The sequence below is a fragment of the Marmota flaviventris genome, chromosome 5, assembly GCF_047511675.1.
Source record: "Marmota flaviventris isolate mMarFla1 chromosome 5, mMarFla1.hap1, whole genome shotgun sequence".
NCBI lineage: Eukaryota > Metazoa > Chordata > Mammalia > Rodentia > Sciuridae > Marmota > Marmota flaviventris.
In genome coordinates this window covers 1,887,361-1,904,704 of record NC_092502.1, presented here as the reverse complement: position 1 = coordinate 1,904,704, position 17,344 = coordinate 1,887,361, and the positions used below count along the sequence as shown (strand labels likewise).

Sequence of the window (17,344 nt, the reverse complement as noted above, 5' to 3'; positions counted from 1 at the left end):
CTTGGAAATGGTACCATGGTACCAGCCCCACAGTGTAGGTGTCATGTTACCAGCTCCGTGGGGCTCCCTGGAGCAGGTGCATGTGGCAGGTCAACAGCAGCCTTGCCCCCTCTTCTCCAGCCTTCACAGCTTCAGTGCCCAGGGGCCAGCCTCCTTCTGGGGTTACATGTGGTTGGCAGATTGAGAAGTTGTGTTGGGGATGAGCGGGCCTGTTAGGGCCCTGCCCATGACCCAGGCAGCCCCAATTCCCCGTGTTGGCCTGGGGACTGTGTTCCTCCTCTCCCAGGCCAGGCAGCCCACCTCTGCTGAGGGTGGGTGTGTGCTGTGCCCACCCTTCTCCGGGGCTGCCTCGGTCCTCCTACCTCCTTACTCCACATAGCTGTGCTCTCCTTTCTCCCTTGCCCTTGTAGGCCAGGCGGGTTTCCCAATTCCAGAGCTCATGGGTGAGTTACAGCAATCGGACGTCAGGCTGAGAAGGACTGCCAAGGCCTTCTCTAGCCCCCTGGCCCTGTCTTACCATCAGCTTGCAAATGGCCTGTAGGAATGGCTGTGTTGGACATGAGCTTTTGAGAGGGTGGGACCAGTCCTGCTTCCTTCAGCTGCCTCCACCTTCTGAGCTTCCCCTGGAAGACCTCAGCAGGACATGAGGGCAGGACCAGAGGTAGGGACAGTGAGAGGGGGCAGGCATGAAAGGGCAGAGAAGAGAGCAGAGACCCCAGCAGGGCTTGGACAGGCAGGAGTGTAGTCTTGAGAGAGGCCTCCAGCTTGTTTCTAAGATGCACTTTTATTCTGAGAGAGGTGGGCATGAGCCTGCTCAGCAAGCAGTGGGATGCCTTGCTTGTTCTGGGGACTCTCCCTGCTTGGCTTGGCAGAGGCCCTGGGCTGCCTAGAAAGCAGTACAATTCTGGTCCATAGATTCCCACAGATGGGGTCTGAGACATTCCCGGTCGCCAGCCCCACTCTGGGGTCCTGTGAGTCCTGCAGGATCCAACTGACTCAACTCAGAAGCCAACAGCAGACAGGCTGCTGTCTCCAAACCTAGAAGACTTGGCACATACAGGGTTATGCTGGGATGCTGGACACGTGAACGTGGACGTATGTGGAGGTGACCTGATCCCTGTCTCCTCTGCAACACTGACTTGCATGAAGTTTGGCCCAGGTCCCTTCTCAATGTCTGTTCACCAATGGCTACCTGGTGCCCTGCTCCCACACACAGCCTCCTACCACCCCCATCGTCACCCCACTACCCAAGGACTCTGGTCCACACTGATCTAGACTATGGCACAGTTGCTGGGTCCTCCTCTGCTTGACTGAGCTGCCTCTGCTCCTTCCTCCTGGAATGCTGGCCCTGGGCCCCCTGCAGAGGCGTGCTGACAGCCTCCTTGTGGCTGGCCATGTGTCCCCTGTCCCGGATCCCTCTCCTGAGCAGCATCTTCACTTTCCCAGCATGGGCCCAGCCCACCACAAACGGTAAGGGCAGGAGACTGCACGTGTCAAAATATCACCCTGAGTCTCACGTATGTGCAATTAGTAGATGCTCATCCAAAATAACAAGATCAAAGGGGAAAAAAACCAGCACAAGCCACAAAAAAGCGTCCTTATTTATTTTATTTTCCCCATTATTTGAAACTTACACACTATCACTAAAATAATTTCTTTCATAGAAAGAAAAGAAAAAAAGGTAACACATCTGTTTGTCAAACTCCAGTGATAGCAGCATTGGAAATGAAATTAAGACCCAGAATGAACAATTCCAGGCTGAGGACGTTCCTGGCACATGGCCTCTTCTAGCCTTCAACTCCCCTTCCTGGCTGTGTCCCCTCCCCTACCTGGAGGGTGGGGACATTTCACAGTGGCAGAGACAAAGGAGAGTTCTCTGTGGACAGCCCCTGGGCACCAGCTGGATGGGTCCAGTGTCCTCTCACTCCCAGCCCAGGCAGAGACTTCAAAAGCTCCTGGATGTTGGCTGGTGACAGGTAGGTTTGGACACCTTGGCCTCAACAGCAGGGTGGAGGGTTCAATGCTGGCCATGTGGGGCTGGGAGGGAGACTGCCGGGGCTGTGGGTCCTCTGTCTAAGGCAGGGTCTGAGCTGATGCCCCCACAGTTCTCACAGAACTCATCTCTGAGTGGCCTTGGGGGCTGGGCACAGCCCAGACCAGAACAGGAACTCCAGTGGCCTGGGAACAGTGGCACATTTCCTGGAAGAGGCCTGGGATTGGAGGCCAGGCCAGAGGCAGGCCTCAGTGGGAAGAGGCCCAGGGATTCAGACCCCTCCCCAGCCACCCTCTACCAAGTCAGTTCTCCCAGGTCTGAGCTGGGTTCTCAGGGTTGGAGGGTGAGGGGACGCCGGAGACTTTCCTCCAGAGGGTCCCAGTGGGGACAGTGGGAGTCCCTAGGTGGAGAGAGAGGTGCCCAGGGGCTGGAGAAAAGCTCCCAGATTCCAGAAGCATGGAAACGGGGATCCAGTACCTCCCGTGGGGTCTCTGCAGCTCACTTCATCAGGGGATGCGCTTTGCTCAGCGGGCAGAAGAGGGTAGTGGGCCCTCAGGAGCCCCGCCCCACAGAAAAAGCCCCACCCTCAGAGAGGAGCCCTGCCCCATCCAAAGTCCCACCCACGGGAGCCCCCCTCCAGTCAGGAGCTCCACTTAAACAGGAAAAAGCCCCTTTTCCAGCGGCCCAGTTCCCGCAGGTCCCTCCCTTCAAGCCGAGCCTGGGACTGCAGCTCCACTCCAGGGAGAAACCGGTTCCGAAGTCCCGCCCCTTTCAGAGCCGGCTCTACTGGAAAGGGGCTCCACCCAGTCAAGCAACCTCTGCTCATTCACCAGCCCTACCTGTCCAAGGAGTAACTCCACCTGCCCCTGTCTAAGCCCTGCCCTGTCAGAGAGGAGCCCACCTCCAGGCGGGGGTCGGGCCCCAGTGGGAGCCCTGTCCCGCGGTCTCTGGAGAGCCGCCTATTTGCAGGTATGCACGTCGTAGACGCGCGCACACTCCTGGCAGCTGACATAGCAGCACCAGTGGAACACGCAATGGCATTTTTCCCTGCGCCGCTCGGTGCGCGCATTGTGGCCACGGCCGCAGCATAGCAGGTCGCAGCCGTCAATGCCATGTGAGCTGACGTTGCATGTGCGGTCACGCGTGCCAAAGGAGCCGGTCTCCGGGTTGGGCTCACAGAAATTGGGCGAGGCCTCGTAGTAGACCAGGTCACGCTCCGTGGGCACCTTGAAGTAGGTGTAGCGTGGCCGCAGGGTCTCCACCCAGCCGCGCGACTCGCGGTGCTTCTCCACCACCATCTCAGAGGCGCTGTCATACTTGTCCTTGAGAAAGTCACCAATGGTGCGGAAATCGGGCTGCGACCACCAGCAGGTCTTCACCTCGCAGCTGCCCGACAAACCGTGACACTTGCACTTGAGGTGCATATGACTGGCAATGGCCTGCAGAAGTGCCCATGTGAGTCAGGGTCTGCTCAACCCCCTGCTGCTTCTCTCCCTGCTCTTTGCCTGCAGCCCACCTGCTCCATAAAGCCCCCGGGGCCCTTCGTGCTCCCCCAGCACCACCACCTTCCCTATAGCAACTAGTGCTCCAGCCCAGAGGTCTGTCCTGCCAGATCCAAGGCCTCCAAGTCACAGGACCTGAGAGGCTTCCTTTCTGTGTATGTCCTGTGGGTGTGATGGGGGACATTAAAAGCATAGGTGTCATGGTCTGTGGATGCCAGAAGGAAGACCTTCATCCAAAGAGGGAGAATTGGAGGGCTGCCCAGAATAGGTGCTTCAGGGCTGGGAGTTCTGAGTAGGAACCCTGGGAGTGATCCCTTATGAACTCAGGGAGGCCTTGGGGGCCTGAGGACATTGGACAGGGCCTGGATGAGGAGTGTGTTTGGTAATAGAAAATGCTTCCCTTCTCTGGGGAAAGGGGGGAGAGGTGGGACTTCAGGAGGATAGTGGGAACACAGCCTCCCTTTCCTTCTCTGGGGAAAGGGGTGTAGGTGAAGGCAAAGGGGCAGCTGGCATTCAGAACTGTCTATGGTGACACTGTTGACTGTGGTAGGACCTGGTCACTCATGACCCTCCAGATATGGCTAATCCTAATGGAGAAGTGCTGCATGTGCAAACCCAATGGTGGATTCCCAGGACTTAATGAAGAGAAGGATGTAGAGGATCACGTTCATGATTTGGGTATTGACTGCATTCATTCCTAACCTGACATGTCGGCTGCGTGGGGCTGCCATGGTTTGGATGTGGTGTTTCCCCCAAGGTTCACGTGCTGGGAGCTTGGTCCCCAGGGTGGTGATGTGGAGAGATAGTAAGACCTTTAAAAGGTGAGGCCTAAGTTGGACAAGAGAAATGACTTCTAATGTGACATGGTGAAGTGGGGGTAACTACGGTGTTGACCACAAAATGACCAGTGGAGAGGATTCTGAACATTCCCATGACAAAGAAATGATCAACGTTTGAAGTGATAGAAATGTCAGTGACCTTGATCTGATCTTTACACACTGTATACATGTATTTAAATGTCACGTTGTATCCCAAAATATGTGCAATTATTATATGTCAATTAAAATACACTTAAATAGAAAGAGGTGAGAAGTTATTAGCTCACTGGGGACACAGCCCCTGTTATGTCTCTACTGAGGGGCCTGCTCTTTCCCTGCAGCTCACCTGCAGGAATACCAGGCAGAACAGAGGCCCTCTCCAAGTGCCTCTGTTCCTATGGAAGGATGGTACTCCTGTCAGACTCAAGTCTCCCAAAGCAGTAGCCTGTGATGTCCCTCCTTATGGACCCCCTTGGCTGATTCTACTTCTATAATGTCTGTGATGAAGGAAGAAATTGAGAAAGTCCTTGTGGGCCCTAGTTAGTTCTTGTCAGAGGGTTTATAGAAAATCAAGCCTGGCCCTCCCTGCTCCCTGTCTCTCCATGATATCTCTCCCTCTCACTTGTCCTCCCACCACGGTGCCATCTACCATGAGTAACTCAGCCAAGGGGGCTTCTCACCATGAGATGGAAATTTGGTTCTCTGTCTCATCACCCAACCACACTTCTCAACTCTCCCCCTCCCCAATCTAATAACTATAGCAGAATTTCAGTAAGATCAACATTTCTGCTGATGGTGTTAGACCCATGTTAAATGTCATACTCCACGAAGCCATGCGGTGTATTATTTCTTTTCCCACATGACTTTTTCTCTTTGCTTTTATTAATGTATCTGTCATTGATTCATCCTCCAATTCTTCCTTAATTACCTAAATGCCTTCTTCAGGATGCTCATGCATCTATCAATTCTATAAATTTCATCTTCTTGGAGATATCTTTTTTTGCCAGAAGATGAATTCTGGTAAATTTTGTAAAATATGTATGTCTGAAAACAAATATTTTCTACTGCATATGCTGTTTAATGTATAGTTTAGCTGGGTCTGAAACTCTTGGTTTAAACCATTTTGTCCCTCGGAGTTCTGAAGGTATTACCCTATTTTATTCTAACCTTCATTGTTGTTCTGAGAAGTCTGATCCAATTTTGATTCCTAATCTTTTGCATAAACCCAAACATTCTTCCTGAAAGTTAGTGGGCTTCAATATGTTGTAGGCTCTGAACTTCACATCAGTGCGTCTTGTGGGTCTTTCCTCCTTGCTGTTCAGCCACTGACAGTTCTGGGGAAACTTCCTGATTTTTTTTTTTTGGTGTGTGTTGTGTGTGTGTGTGTGTGTTGTGTGTGTGTGTGTGTGTGTGTGTGTATGTATATATATATATATATATATATATATATATATATATATATATATAAATAAATTTTTTTTTGGCTAAATTGCTCCTCTTTGTATTCATCTTTGTGTCTGTTGGAAAGACCTGCCACATTTTCTGTTCTTGTTTATCTTTCATCTCTTTTGGCTATTTTTGGCTCTTTCTGTCTTATGGGAAAGTGTCTTAACTATCTTCCAAAATTTATATATATATAGTAAGTACCAGGGATTGAACTCAGGGGCACTTGACCACTGAGCCACATCCCAGACCAATTTTGTATTTTATTTAGAGGTAGGGTCTCACTGGGTTGCTTAGTACCTCACTTTTTGCTGAGGCTGGCTTTGAACTTGCAATCTTCCTGTCTCCACCTCCCAAGTCACTGGGATTACAGACATATGCTCCCCTTGGTGTCTGGTCACCTCGAGTGCATGTCCTGGTTGCAGACTCCCCTGCCTCTTTCTCCCTGGATGGCACAGGGGATCATGTAGGCCTCCCTCCTCCCAGTGACCCCACACACAGGTGGCCTCGCCATCCCATAGGCATGCACGGGATGTTTGGAGCGCAGGTGGACAGTGCTGACCTTCAGGTATTGCTGGACAAGACGTGACAGACCTCCAGTCTGGGCACCGCAGGCAGCCCTCCCCCCGCCCGCCGTGCTGCCCGCCAGACGCTCGCCCTGCTGAGGAAGCCCCCATTGCCCCAGGACCCTTGATCCCGGGCACGTACCTGGCGACCGGCCTCGTTGTTGTGGCGGTTCATGGCGGAGCGGGCATCCGGCCGGTTCTCCCGGGCATCAGCGAACTCTCGAGACACCATCCCGCCAAACTCGATGTCCTCGCTGCAGCCGCCCCACTTCCAGCCCTCGCCGGGCGCGCCCTGGTGGCGGCTGCTGCAGCCGCAGATGGCGGCCGAGCCCTCTGCGCACGAGCGCGTCACCGCGAAGGCCACGCCGGCGGAAGCAATCGCGTGGACGAAGGCCGACTCCCGTGTGGCTGCGGAGAGAGGAGGGACGGGGTCGGCGGGGCTGGCAGGAGGCTGGGGGAGGGCGCGCCGCCACCAGCCTAGGAGAGCCGGAGGAGCGCGGGGTTCCGGCGGCCTGGGTGGGGCGTCCTGCCCAGACCAGGTCGGGGAAGCGTTTCCCGTTTTCTTCCAGTGGTTTGACATTTCAGGTCTCACGTTTGTCTTTGGTATGGTTTAGTCGCCTTCCTCTGCAGGTGATCTCTAGTCCCCCAGCACCATCTATTGGAACGACTGTCCTTTCCCCAGTATGCGTTCTTGGCGCCTTGTTGAAAATCAGTCCGCTGTCAATATGTGGGTTTATCCCTGGGGTCTCTGCTCTGCTGCATTGTGTGGGTTTGTTTTCATGCCAATACCGTGCTGTCTGGGTTATTATCACTCTGTAGTATGCGCAGTGAAAGACTGTTCAGTCCTTAAAAAGAGCGAATCCTGTCAATGGCCACATGGATGGAACTGGAGATCATCATGCTAAGCGAAATAAGCCAGGCACAGAAAGGCAAGTAGCACATGTTGTCACTCATATGTGGAAGCTGAAACATCTGTTCTCATAGAAGTGGACCAGAGGCTGGGACGGGAGGAAGAAGGGCATTAGGGAGAGGCTGGTCAAAATTGCAGTAAGACAGCAGGAATGGCTCTGTATAATATATTGTTACAACTGCTTTTTTTTTCAGTGCCCAGAGGGCTCTGCAGCCGCCACCAGAGTCATCCTGCTGTCTTACTGCAATTTTGACCAGCCTCTCCCTAATGCCCTTCTCCCTCCCGTCCCAGCCTGTGGTCCACTTCTATGAGAACAGATGTTTCAGCTTCCACATATGAGTGACAATAGTGTGAGCCCAGTGAGCAAAAGTTATTGAATATTTAAGCATAGCTAAGAGAGGGGCTGGGGATGAGTCTCAGCTATAGAACATTTGTCTGATATGCATGAGGACTTGGGTTTCGATTCCCCAGGATGAGTGGGGAGCTAAAAGAGAGGATTTTAAATGTTTTTCTACAAAAAAAGATAAATATTTAAGGTGATGGATATGCCAAAAGCCCTGATTTGAACATTAAATGATGTATTTGTGTATCATAAATATGTGAATTTTTAAAAAGTGCACAAGGGTCTACAAGCACATGCTCAACACTCCTTGGCAAGGAGCAGTGCAAACCAGAACCAACAGAGGCTCCACTTATACCAAGGAACAGCTGGAGTTGCAGAGTCAGAGAACAGCAAGGAGGAGGCGATGACACAGTGTGTCCCTTGGAGAGCATGCTGGCAGCAACTCCAGAAGCTAGGCGTATTCCCACCGAGTCACTGGATCCCTCCCCTACAGAAGCCCACATCTGCACTAAGACAAGACAAAGGCAACAGCAGTGCTCTTGTGATATCCTCAAATGGGAGGCACCCAAGTGTCCATCAACAGGTAGATAGATGCAAAGCCATGGCATGCCCATCCCACGGAATTCAATTAGCAATTCAGTAGCCCCCTTATCAGAGGTTTCAGTTACCCATGGTCAACCACAGTCTGAAAATATTAAGTGGAAATTTTCAGAAATAAACAAGTCATAGCTTGGCATGGTAGCACATGCTGAAATCCCAGAGGCTCAGGAAACTGATGCAGGAGGATTGCAAGTTCAAGATCAACCTGGGCAACTTAGCACGCTGCTGACTCAAATTGAAATATAAAAAGGGCTAGGGATGTAGCTTAGTGGGAAAGCAACCCTGGGTTCAATCCCAAGTGTGTGTGTGTGTGCACGCGTGCGTGCACACACACACACACACACCACAAAAAGAAAAAAAGAAGAAGAAGGAAAGATAGGAAGAAAAGAAGGAAGAAAGAACTCACCAGTTTAAACAACACAGTGGTTTGAGTAGTATGAAGAAATCTCACAGGAGCCTGCTTGGTCCTGCGAGGGTGTGAGTCATCCCTTCCTCCAGTGAAACCACCGTGTACACATTACCCATCTGTTACCCATTACCCATCAGTAGCTACCGTGGTTATCAGATTGACAGTTGCAATATCACAATGCTGTGTTCAAGTTACCCTTGTTTACCTAATAATGGCCCCAAAGTGCAAGAGCAGTGAAGCTGGCAATTTGGATATGCCAAAGAGAAGGTATTTATTAAGTGCCTCTTGTATATGAAAAGGAGCAAGTTCTCAATCTGAAGAAAAGGAAAGGAAAGAAAGAGTATGCTGAGGTTGCTAAGAAGAAGGAAAAAGAAACACATGGTAACTTTCCTGTAATACCTCAGACTGCAGAAAAATATGAGGTCCACAGCTCATAAAGGAAAACTTACCAATATGTTGAGAGAGATCACATTTGCTTAACTTCTGTATAGTATATTGTTACAAACTGCTTTATTTCAGCATTAATTGTTAATATCTTACTGTACCTTACTGAAACATGAAATGTCATCACAGGTTTATAAGTTTATACAGGAAAAAAAAAAAGCATGGTTTAGAGAGGGCATGGTACCATCCATGGTTTCAGCATCCACTGGGGGTCTTGCAGTGTATCCCTGTGGATAAGTAGTAACTAATGTAACAGGACCTCACAATAATCATGGGACTGCAAGAAGGCAGCAAAACAGAATTTACCTGGTCCTGGGCCTGTGACCCATGTGGAGACCACCACCCCTCTCCCCAGTGCAACTCTTGTTCTGCCTGTGGCAACCTGCTCTTACCGTCCCCTCTGCCATCCCTCACTCCAGGAACCTACAAGGCCCAGGTGTAGGGCTGCCTCTTCTGGAACTGTCTCAAGGCCAGTGGCCTGCAGTGCACACACTGCCCCCAACCTGGGCCCATGGCCACTGAGGGCTACAGGGAATATATGCTGGCCGCTATTGGCTCATGGGTAATGTTGGAGCTGCCTAGTGTTCCATGATTCTTCCTCCAAACAGGGAAACTGAGGCTGAGGAGGAAAGTGGTGGTATTTTTGTGGAAGGGCAGTTGGGGAGGGCTGGAGTTTGTGAGAAGGTTGTCGGTGTGGGGGGCTGGGATTCAAGGGAGGCAGAAGGCCTTCAGAGAGCCTGGGCTTGGAGATGCAGGAATGAGTGGTACCTCTGCTCCTGAGTGCATGCAGCCTCTGCTGCCAGGTATCCAGTCACTGCCTGCTGGGTGGGGGGGATGTGGGCCCTGTGGTCCATGGAGGTCACTCTCTTCTCCACCTGCCATCTGACGTAGGTGTGCTAAGTACCTGCTGTATGTTAAGCATGGCATTCTGAGAGAAAGTGCCAGAGCAAGATGAATGAGAATCTGACCTACTGATAAGCAGGGATTATATGAACCTAGCTAAAAAATGCTCTGGGCTTCCAGTGCCACAGGCCCAGGTCTCTGGGGGCTCACACACCCTTGTGCGGTTTCTTAGTGTCTCTGCTGTGGTCCTGCAGGGACCTTTTCTTATCTCTCTCTCCTTGATGCCCTGGGCTGTCAGGAGGAAGAAGAGAGCAGGAGACCTCCCTCAGTGGGACAGGAAGGGGTGTGGAGGGTCTCCTGGGCAGACGTTCCCTCAGGCCCCTTGGGGTTGGAAGGCTGTGGCCTCCTTAATTCCATCAGGACACCCAGGAGCTCTGTCCCAGGGCAAGCAGGCAGGTTGCAGGGCTGCTTCCACACCTTCTGCAGCTCAGTCCTGGGAGGGAAGCCCCGCAGCTTCATGTGCCCCAAAGCCCAGGCAGGCAGGGCAGGGGAGCAGTAAGCACGCACCCACACACTGCAAGGCTCAGCACATGTCCACGCGTCCATCACCTGAAGCACGCTTTCCCCAGATCTGAGGATTCACAAACCAGAAAGTGTTTTGGGTGGTGGCTTCCTGCCACCTTTCCCCTGGCTGACTGGTCACAGCCTCCCTGGGTCCCTCTGGGCGACCCTGGTGACCCTTTCCATGGATTTGCACACACTCCCTGGATGACCCTTTGCAGGCCCCAGCTGCTCTTTTACCCTTCCTAGGGCTCTACCAAGAGCCGGGACAGCCCCTGCATCCAGCCAGGAGCCCAGAAAGGAACTCTCCACTCTCCCAAGTGGGCCCTGGGGTCTCCCAGCCTCTTCCACCCTTCTAGGCCCTTCTCTGTGAGTCTGTCTCCCACCTGGACCGCAAAGAGTTTCCTAATTGGGCTTGGCATCCCCAGTTCCATATAACTCCTCTGACACACACACATGTATGTATACACACATACACACACACATCACACCCGCCACACAAGCCAAGTTCTTTGTATAAAGCCAAATGACAATGTGGCACTTCCCAAGATCTGCAAGGCTACTCCTTGCGTGACCCTGCTTTTCCATCTGTTGCTGCTCCCCGTTCTTCCCTGGCTCAGGCTGTGCCTACCACAGTCCTATCTATTCTATGGGGCAACAGCCAGGGTCCTGGATGATGTCTGTAGCTGGTATGGCCCCTGACAGCCTCCAGGTCTCCCAGCTGGGGGGTCCCCCCTACACCAGCCTCCACTGCTCCTCAACTGGACCTGCGCTGCTCCTGTGATGTGTCCCCAGCCTGGACACTTCCTAGGGCAGGGATTGTGTCTTGCTCACCTTTCATTTCCAGTTTGGAGAACAAGGCTACTCAAAGTTTGTGGGGCCACAGGAAAGGGTAGGAGCCCTGGGGTAGGCAGCGAGCCTACCTTCAGCAGGCCAGCCCCTGCTGCTCCAAGGCACCCAGGCTAATGGCACTGGGTGAGCCATGTCCTCTGGTGGACCCAGGATAGTCCCCCTGCCAGGTGGCCACTTCCTTGCACCTTCCCAAGGTCCTCCTGTTTTCCTTTCCTCATATGAATCCTCAGTTCACAAACAGGCCTGGAGTGGCCTTTCCCAGGCCCTAAGGCACTGAGTAGGTAGATGCCAGTATATGCCAGACACCAGCCACTTCCCTCCTGCCTCCATTCTACAGAGACCCCTCCTTAATCTATCTCTATTTATTTTTAAAAATTTTATCTTATTTATTTATTTATTTACTTGTGGTACAGGGGATTAAACCCAGGGGTGCTCTACTACTAAGCTATACCCCAGCTCTTTTATTTTTTGAGACAGGGTCTTTCTAAGTTGCCCAGGCTGGCCTTGAACTTGTGATCCTCCTGTCCAGGCCTCCAGAGTCTCTGGGATTATAGGCCTGGCTACCACACCTGGCCTTATCCTATCTTTCAAGGACCTAAGATGCTCCCTCCCTGCCCCTCTGGGGTGGGGGTTGGGCATACTTTCTTCTTAACTCTCTGGGACTGGCCTACCCTTCCCTGCTGTCCCTGAGCCTGGGTTAGGAATCCTAAGCAAGTGGCCTGGGGGATTTTGCAACTTAGTTTCCTGGCTGCCCCTCCCAGGGCAGCCCAGAGGGAGCATCTAACTGACCTCCTGGAGAAACACATTCGGCTTCTCCACCTGCCCTCTCTCACTCCAAGTTTTGCGGACCTTCTCCAGGCTGACACTCCAATTCCTGAATGCTCTGACCCAGACAAGAAAACCCGCTTTGTTGCAGGAGCTGTCTCCCAGCTGGTCCCTACTCCCTGCCCTTCTCTGTCTTCTGAACAGACCCTGAAAGATAAGGAGAGCCAGGGACCAGAGCTCTCTAAGCCTTGCCCATGCCCTGCCCAGGGTAAGGGCTGGGAGATCTCTGCTTATCAGAACTTAGGCAAATAGCACAGGGCTGGCAGACACACTTGAGGGCAAGGGTGTGCAGGGGAGGGAGGGTGGAGCTCAGGACTTAAGACACAGGGAAGGGACCTCATTTTTGCTTGGCTCTGTCACCAGCAAATTGATCAGTGCTCTCTGCTGAGCCTCAGTTTCCTCTGATGTCAAATGAAGAGGTGAGGTTCCTTCCAGAGAATGTCAGGCTGGCCAAGCTGAGGAAGCCCTGAAACTGACCTTCAACTGGCCCAGGAAGAAATGAGATACCAGGGCTCTACAAACAGGTTCAGACCACCAGGACAGAAATCCCCAGCTGTGAGGCCGTCATAGAAGCTGCAGGCCAGAGAAGTGAGAGATGGTGTGTTCTGAAGTCACTAGTCCCCAAGCAGTTCCCCACGACACTGATGGATCACAAAGAGAGACCTGTGGCCTGTGGCTGTGTGCTGGAGACCCAGCAGACACCCTAAGCAAGGGATGGCATCAGCATCCCAGCAATGGACAGGCACCATGGGACCCTGAGGGCACTGCTCCACCTTCAAGGGGCACAGCCTGCACCTAACTGTCAAAAGACCTCCCGTGAACCGAAATCAAGGGCCTTCCTAAAAATACTTGGCCATGTCCTCGGTGGTCCCAGGGTCAGGACAGGGGAGGAGGGCCAGAGGAGCCTAAGCAATGTGGTGACAAAAAGCAATGAAGGACCTGAGATGGGATTTTGGGACAGAAAAGGGAGGTCAGTAGAAAAGCAGTGACGTGAGTCAAGCCAGCTTACTTGGAAGACTGGAGTCCTGGCTTCAGTGGATGGTGCGTGGTTGTTCCTGTGTCAGCATCCTGGAGCCAGACAAGGGCTCCGGGACTCCTGGTAAGCCTCCCGCCAGGCTTTTGCAGATTGAGGACTATGTCAAAGTTGAAAGTCAGAAAACACCCTGAGGCTGCCCAGGAGAATGGCCCCAGGTGACATTCCGAAGCACAGGGACTGCTGATTTCACCCAGGGGTCGAGGGGCAGGCAGTCCTCTAGGGTTGGCAGCCCTCTGAGGTTGTGGCAGAATGCATGGGTGTGTCTGGGAAGGAGTGTGTGTTCCTGGAAAGAGCATCTGTTGCTCTTATCAGATTTCCTCAGGGTGTTGCAATAAGCAGGTTGTCAATGAACCAGTCCAGAGTAATCTCCTTCCTGGAGTTGCTGGGGACAAGGCTTCCTGAGGTCCCTGAGGAGGGCAAGGCTGCTGCCTTCATCACAGCCAATTTCTTTGCCACAAATAACACCGTTGTTAGAAATTTCCGTTTCTGTTGGCACCACAGAGGTCTGTGGGTGGGTGTGGGGTGAAGCCATCAGCCATCACTCCAGAGAGCAGGAGACCTTTCCAGTCTGAGGTAAAATGCCTTATTTCAAATGGGCCACTCAAAGTCAAAGGAGGAGGGGGAGAGGCTGTGGGCTGAGGGACCAGGACACTTAGACTAATGCTGACATTTGGCCAGGCAGAGCCTGGGTGAACTTTTCAGGCTATAGACAGCTTGCTCTGTTCAGACCCAAGATTCTTCCTACACTGTGGTCAGGTGTAGGGAAAGAGAAAAATAAGAGAAATATGTGGTAAATTGTTCCAAAATAGAAGTGAATGACACCTGGGGAAACCATCTTCATCCAGCACTTGCTGTAGTTTCATTTAGCAAGTTCAAGCAAAGTATCAACTATCTATCCTTCCTTCCTTCTTTCCATTTTTTAAAATCAACGCATCCACCCATCCACCCTTCATCCACCATTCCCCACCCATCCATCTATATCCATCTATCATTCACTCCCCATCTATTCAATCCATCCACCATCCATCAATTCACTCATCCATCCATCTGGCTACCATCCATCCAACCAACCAACCATCCAACTAACCAGCCATCTATACGTTCTCCATCAATCACCCATTCATCCTATTCTCCAGCTTCCATCCACCCCCATCCACCCATCATCATCTATTCTATCCATTTTGTCTTCCAGTTTCCATTCACCCAACCGCCATCCACTCACCAACTGTCCATTCATTGATCTAGGATCTGAGAGTTCATTATGAGCAAGGTGCAGGGAAGCTCAAATCCAGCCACAGCCTGCACAGACAGAGCCCTCTCTGGGTCCTCCTCTGCCTCAGAATTCTTGGAGCACAGGACCTATCCCTGATGAAACTGCCACTGCACAGGAATGGACCTTGGGGAGATCCTGGCAGATGGTCATAGAGAGCACAGCAGACTAATCTATCAGCATCAGCACTTTACAACACCCCCCCACACCTGGCCCACACAAGGGTCAGGGTGGGCACCTGCTGCCCCAAATACACCAAGCCTCTTCCTCAAGTTCTCTCAGTTTCCACCAGGGTCCTGTCTGGGGGTTCACTCTGAGCTGGGATGGGAGGACTCAGCGATGGAGTCCATCCTGGTAGGGGCCTCCAGGCCACTCTGGACATGGTCCAGGCTGCTCCAATCCTAGGTCACTTGGAAGCAACCAAACCATCCTTCCCATTTCGGTAGGGAGGGCTCCGTGGGCTTCCAGAACTCCCAACGGTGGGCACCCCTTCCCGGCCTAGTACTCCAGCTAGTCAGGTTGGCGGGAGGACCAGGCACTGCCAGGCAGACAGGAGCGGTCGGTGTGCCCCAGCGGGTGCGCGCTGGCGGCCGACGCCCCGGCGCCTCTTGTCCAAGCTGCCCACCTTCCCTCCTTCCCGCGGCCCCTCTCCAGGCCGCTGAGGAGCCTGGCGGCCCGGAGGGGGTGTCGCGGTGGCATTTGGTAATCACACGGCGGCACAAAAGGCCCAGGAGCCACCTGAGAGCGGAATGCGCCCGCGCCCCAGCGTGGCCGCGGCCCCTGACACCGCCCGGCGGCCCGCGCGGCCGGACGCCTTGCTGACCCGCTGGGGCTGATGAATCCGGCTTTGTGCCGCACTGTCACGCCGCGTTAGGCCCACAATGGCCGGCGATATTTTATATGAATTTCCCCCTGGCCGGTGATTAGGCGATCCCCGGCCAGTCATAGCAACCTGGAAGTATGCGCTGCCCGCCGGGCCGTCGGCGCGAGGGGAAATCCCTATTCAGTCGCTCTAATTCAACACCCCGAAGGGCGTGTGAATCGCCAACAGCATTTTCACTTTTCCCTTGTGCTTAATCTTGTCGTCGTCGCGGGGACATTGTGCTCAGAGCCGGGCGCGGCGGGGTGTCGGCCGGGGTCCCCCTCCCATTGCGGAGAGTTAATGATATACCGGAGAGGCCCCCGGAGCCAGCCAAGCCCCCACCCCCAATGCGCCGTGAATGGCAACACTTTCGGATGGGAGGGGTCAGGGGTCGCAACCTGGATTTGGGGATGCCGTTTCCCTAAAGAGCTGCCCTTTGGTCCCCGCCTGAGCATGCAGGCTGGGGACTCCCCGGGCTGGCCGGCAGCCCCTCCCCTTGCCGGCCCTCTGGGTAGGCTGTGGACACACAGGACGGTGCAGGGACCACCCCCTGAGGGGTTCCGGATGTTGGAGACAATCATTAGGAAGGGGCTTTGCCCTGGAGGGAAGGAAAGCTGGGCTGCCCCTCTCTAAAGAGAACAGGGTTTAAGTTTGGGAGACGTGGGGGTTTGTCTCTGGGCTGACCAACGGCACACACTGAGAACCTGACACCCCAAAATCCCCACCTCTGCCACCCTTGGGGCTTGAGGAACACAGGGAGTCTGACCATACCCTACATTGAGTGGGGTCAGCCACCCCTCAACAGGAGTCAGAATGTGTGGGCTGGGGACTGTCCAAGTGGGTGAGGCTCCAGTAAGAACCCTATAGTGACTAAGGGCTGCCTCTGCCAGCAGAGCACCCCCAGGGGCTGCTGGGGACAGTGGAAGAGAAATGCCCCCAAGGCAGGTTCAGAGAGGCAAGCCCTGACAGGCCCCTCCTACAAAAGGAGCTGCATGGCCCAGGAACCTGGGCTTAGGAGGACTCTGGGAGCAACTCATATCAGGGTGAGTGCAACCTGAGGCCCCAGCATCCAGGGGTCCTGGGGCATCAGATCTCATCCCCTTATGGTCCCTGTAATTCTTCTCTGAGGTACAAACGGCCCACTCAGCCAATACAAAGATGGGCTCCCAGCAAAGCCACAAGTCACCCCCAACCCTGCTGGGCAGCCACATTTACTGCACTTCCCACTGGCCTCCTCCCAGGAATGTCTGCCGCTCTTCTGACGTCCATCCGTGGGTCCCAGGCCCTGGGGCTGAGCAGCCTTCTTTGGACAGCCCTGGCAGGCCTCTGTGCTTACAGCCTCCCCACTGGCTTCACCTCACCAGAGGTCAAGAGAGGGTGTCAGCTGGCTCAGGCCCTCCAGGTGTCCAGGGCCGGCCTTAAGGAACAGATAAGCTGCACCAGTCTCCATGCTCTCAAAATTCCTCAAATGCTTTTCTGCCCAGAGCTAGGTTGGATTGAAGAGGAGAGAACTCTTCAGAACCTGCCCGGCTCTGCTTCTCTGGCTGTCCCAGGCACCGGTGCTTCCCCAAGCTGTCTGGTGGGCCTGGCCCACAGTCCCAGGCCAGATGGACCAAGGGCAGATGGGACTAGAAGCAGAAGGTGTACATGGCCCTTCCTTCCTATTCTCACAAACTACTACATTGCAAACACGCCGCCCACATAACACACATTCACACACATGCATGTGCACTCCACAAGCACAGCATGGCGCATCATACACATGCCCGTACACGCAGACACTCCCCACACAGCACAGACGTGCACACACATGTGCACACACACATACACATACACACCCACACACAGTGCATGCTCAGATGCACTTTCACACGCACACTTGCGTGAGGCTGGCTCCCCTCACAGGTTGGCCGATGTTAAACTCTGTTCAACGAGGCCGCCTCAGCAGGGTGACCAGGCATCCCCATGGTGTCTGCCACAAAGCCGGGAGTGACCTTTGACATGATTAGGGTCACCCTGACCCTAATCCAATCAGATTGATTACTGTGAGCCAAGTTGAGCCTCTGA

The 17,344-nt window shown here is 53.6% G+C and overlaps 1 protein-coding gene across 1 annotated transcript in view; it reads right to left on the bottom strand.

Moving 5' to 3' along the window:
• Positions 1-1,589: 1,589 nt before the first annotated feature.
• Positions 1,590-17,344, bottom strand: part of Wnt3a (Wnt family member 3A) — a 42,115-nt gene continuing 26,360 nt past the window's right edge. The window contains exons 3-4 of the mRNA XM_027922455.3: positions 6,465-6,730; positions 1,590-3,432 (exon numbers count right to left, since the gene is read on the bottom strand). Of these exons, the coding sequence (XP_027778256.1) occupies positions 2,953-3,432; positions 6,465-6,730 (746 nt within the window). The 3' untranslated portion in view covers positions 1,590-2,952. The remainder of the gene's footprint in view (positions 3,433-6,464; positions 6,731-17,344) is intronic.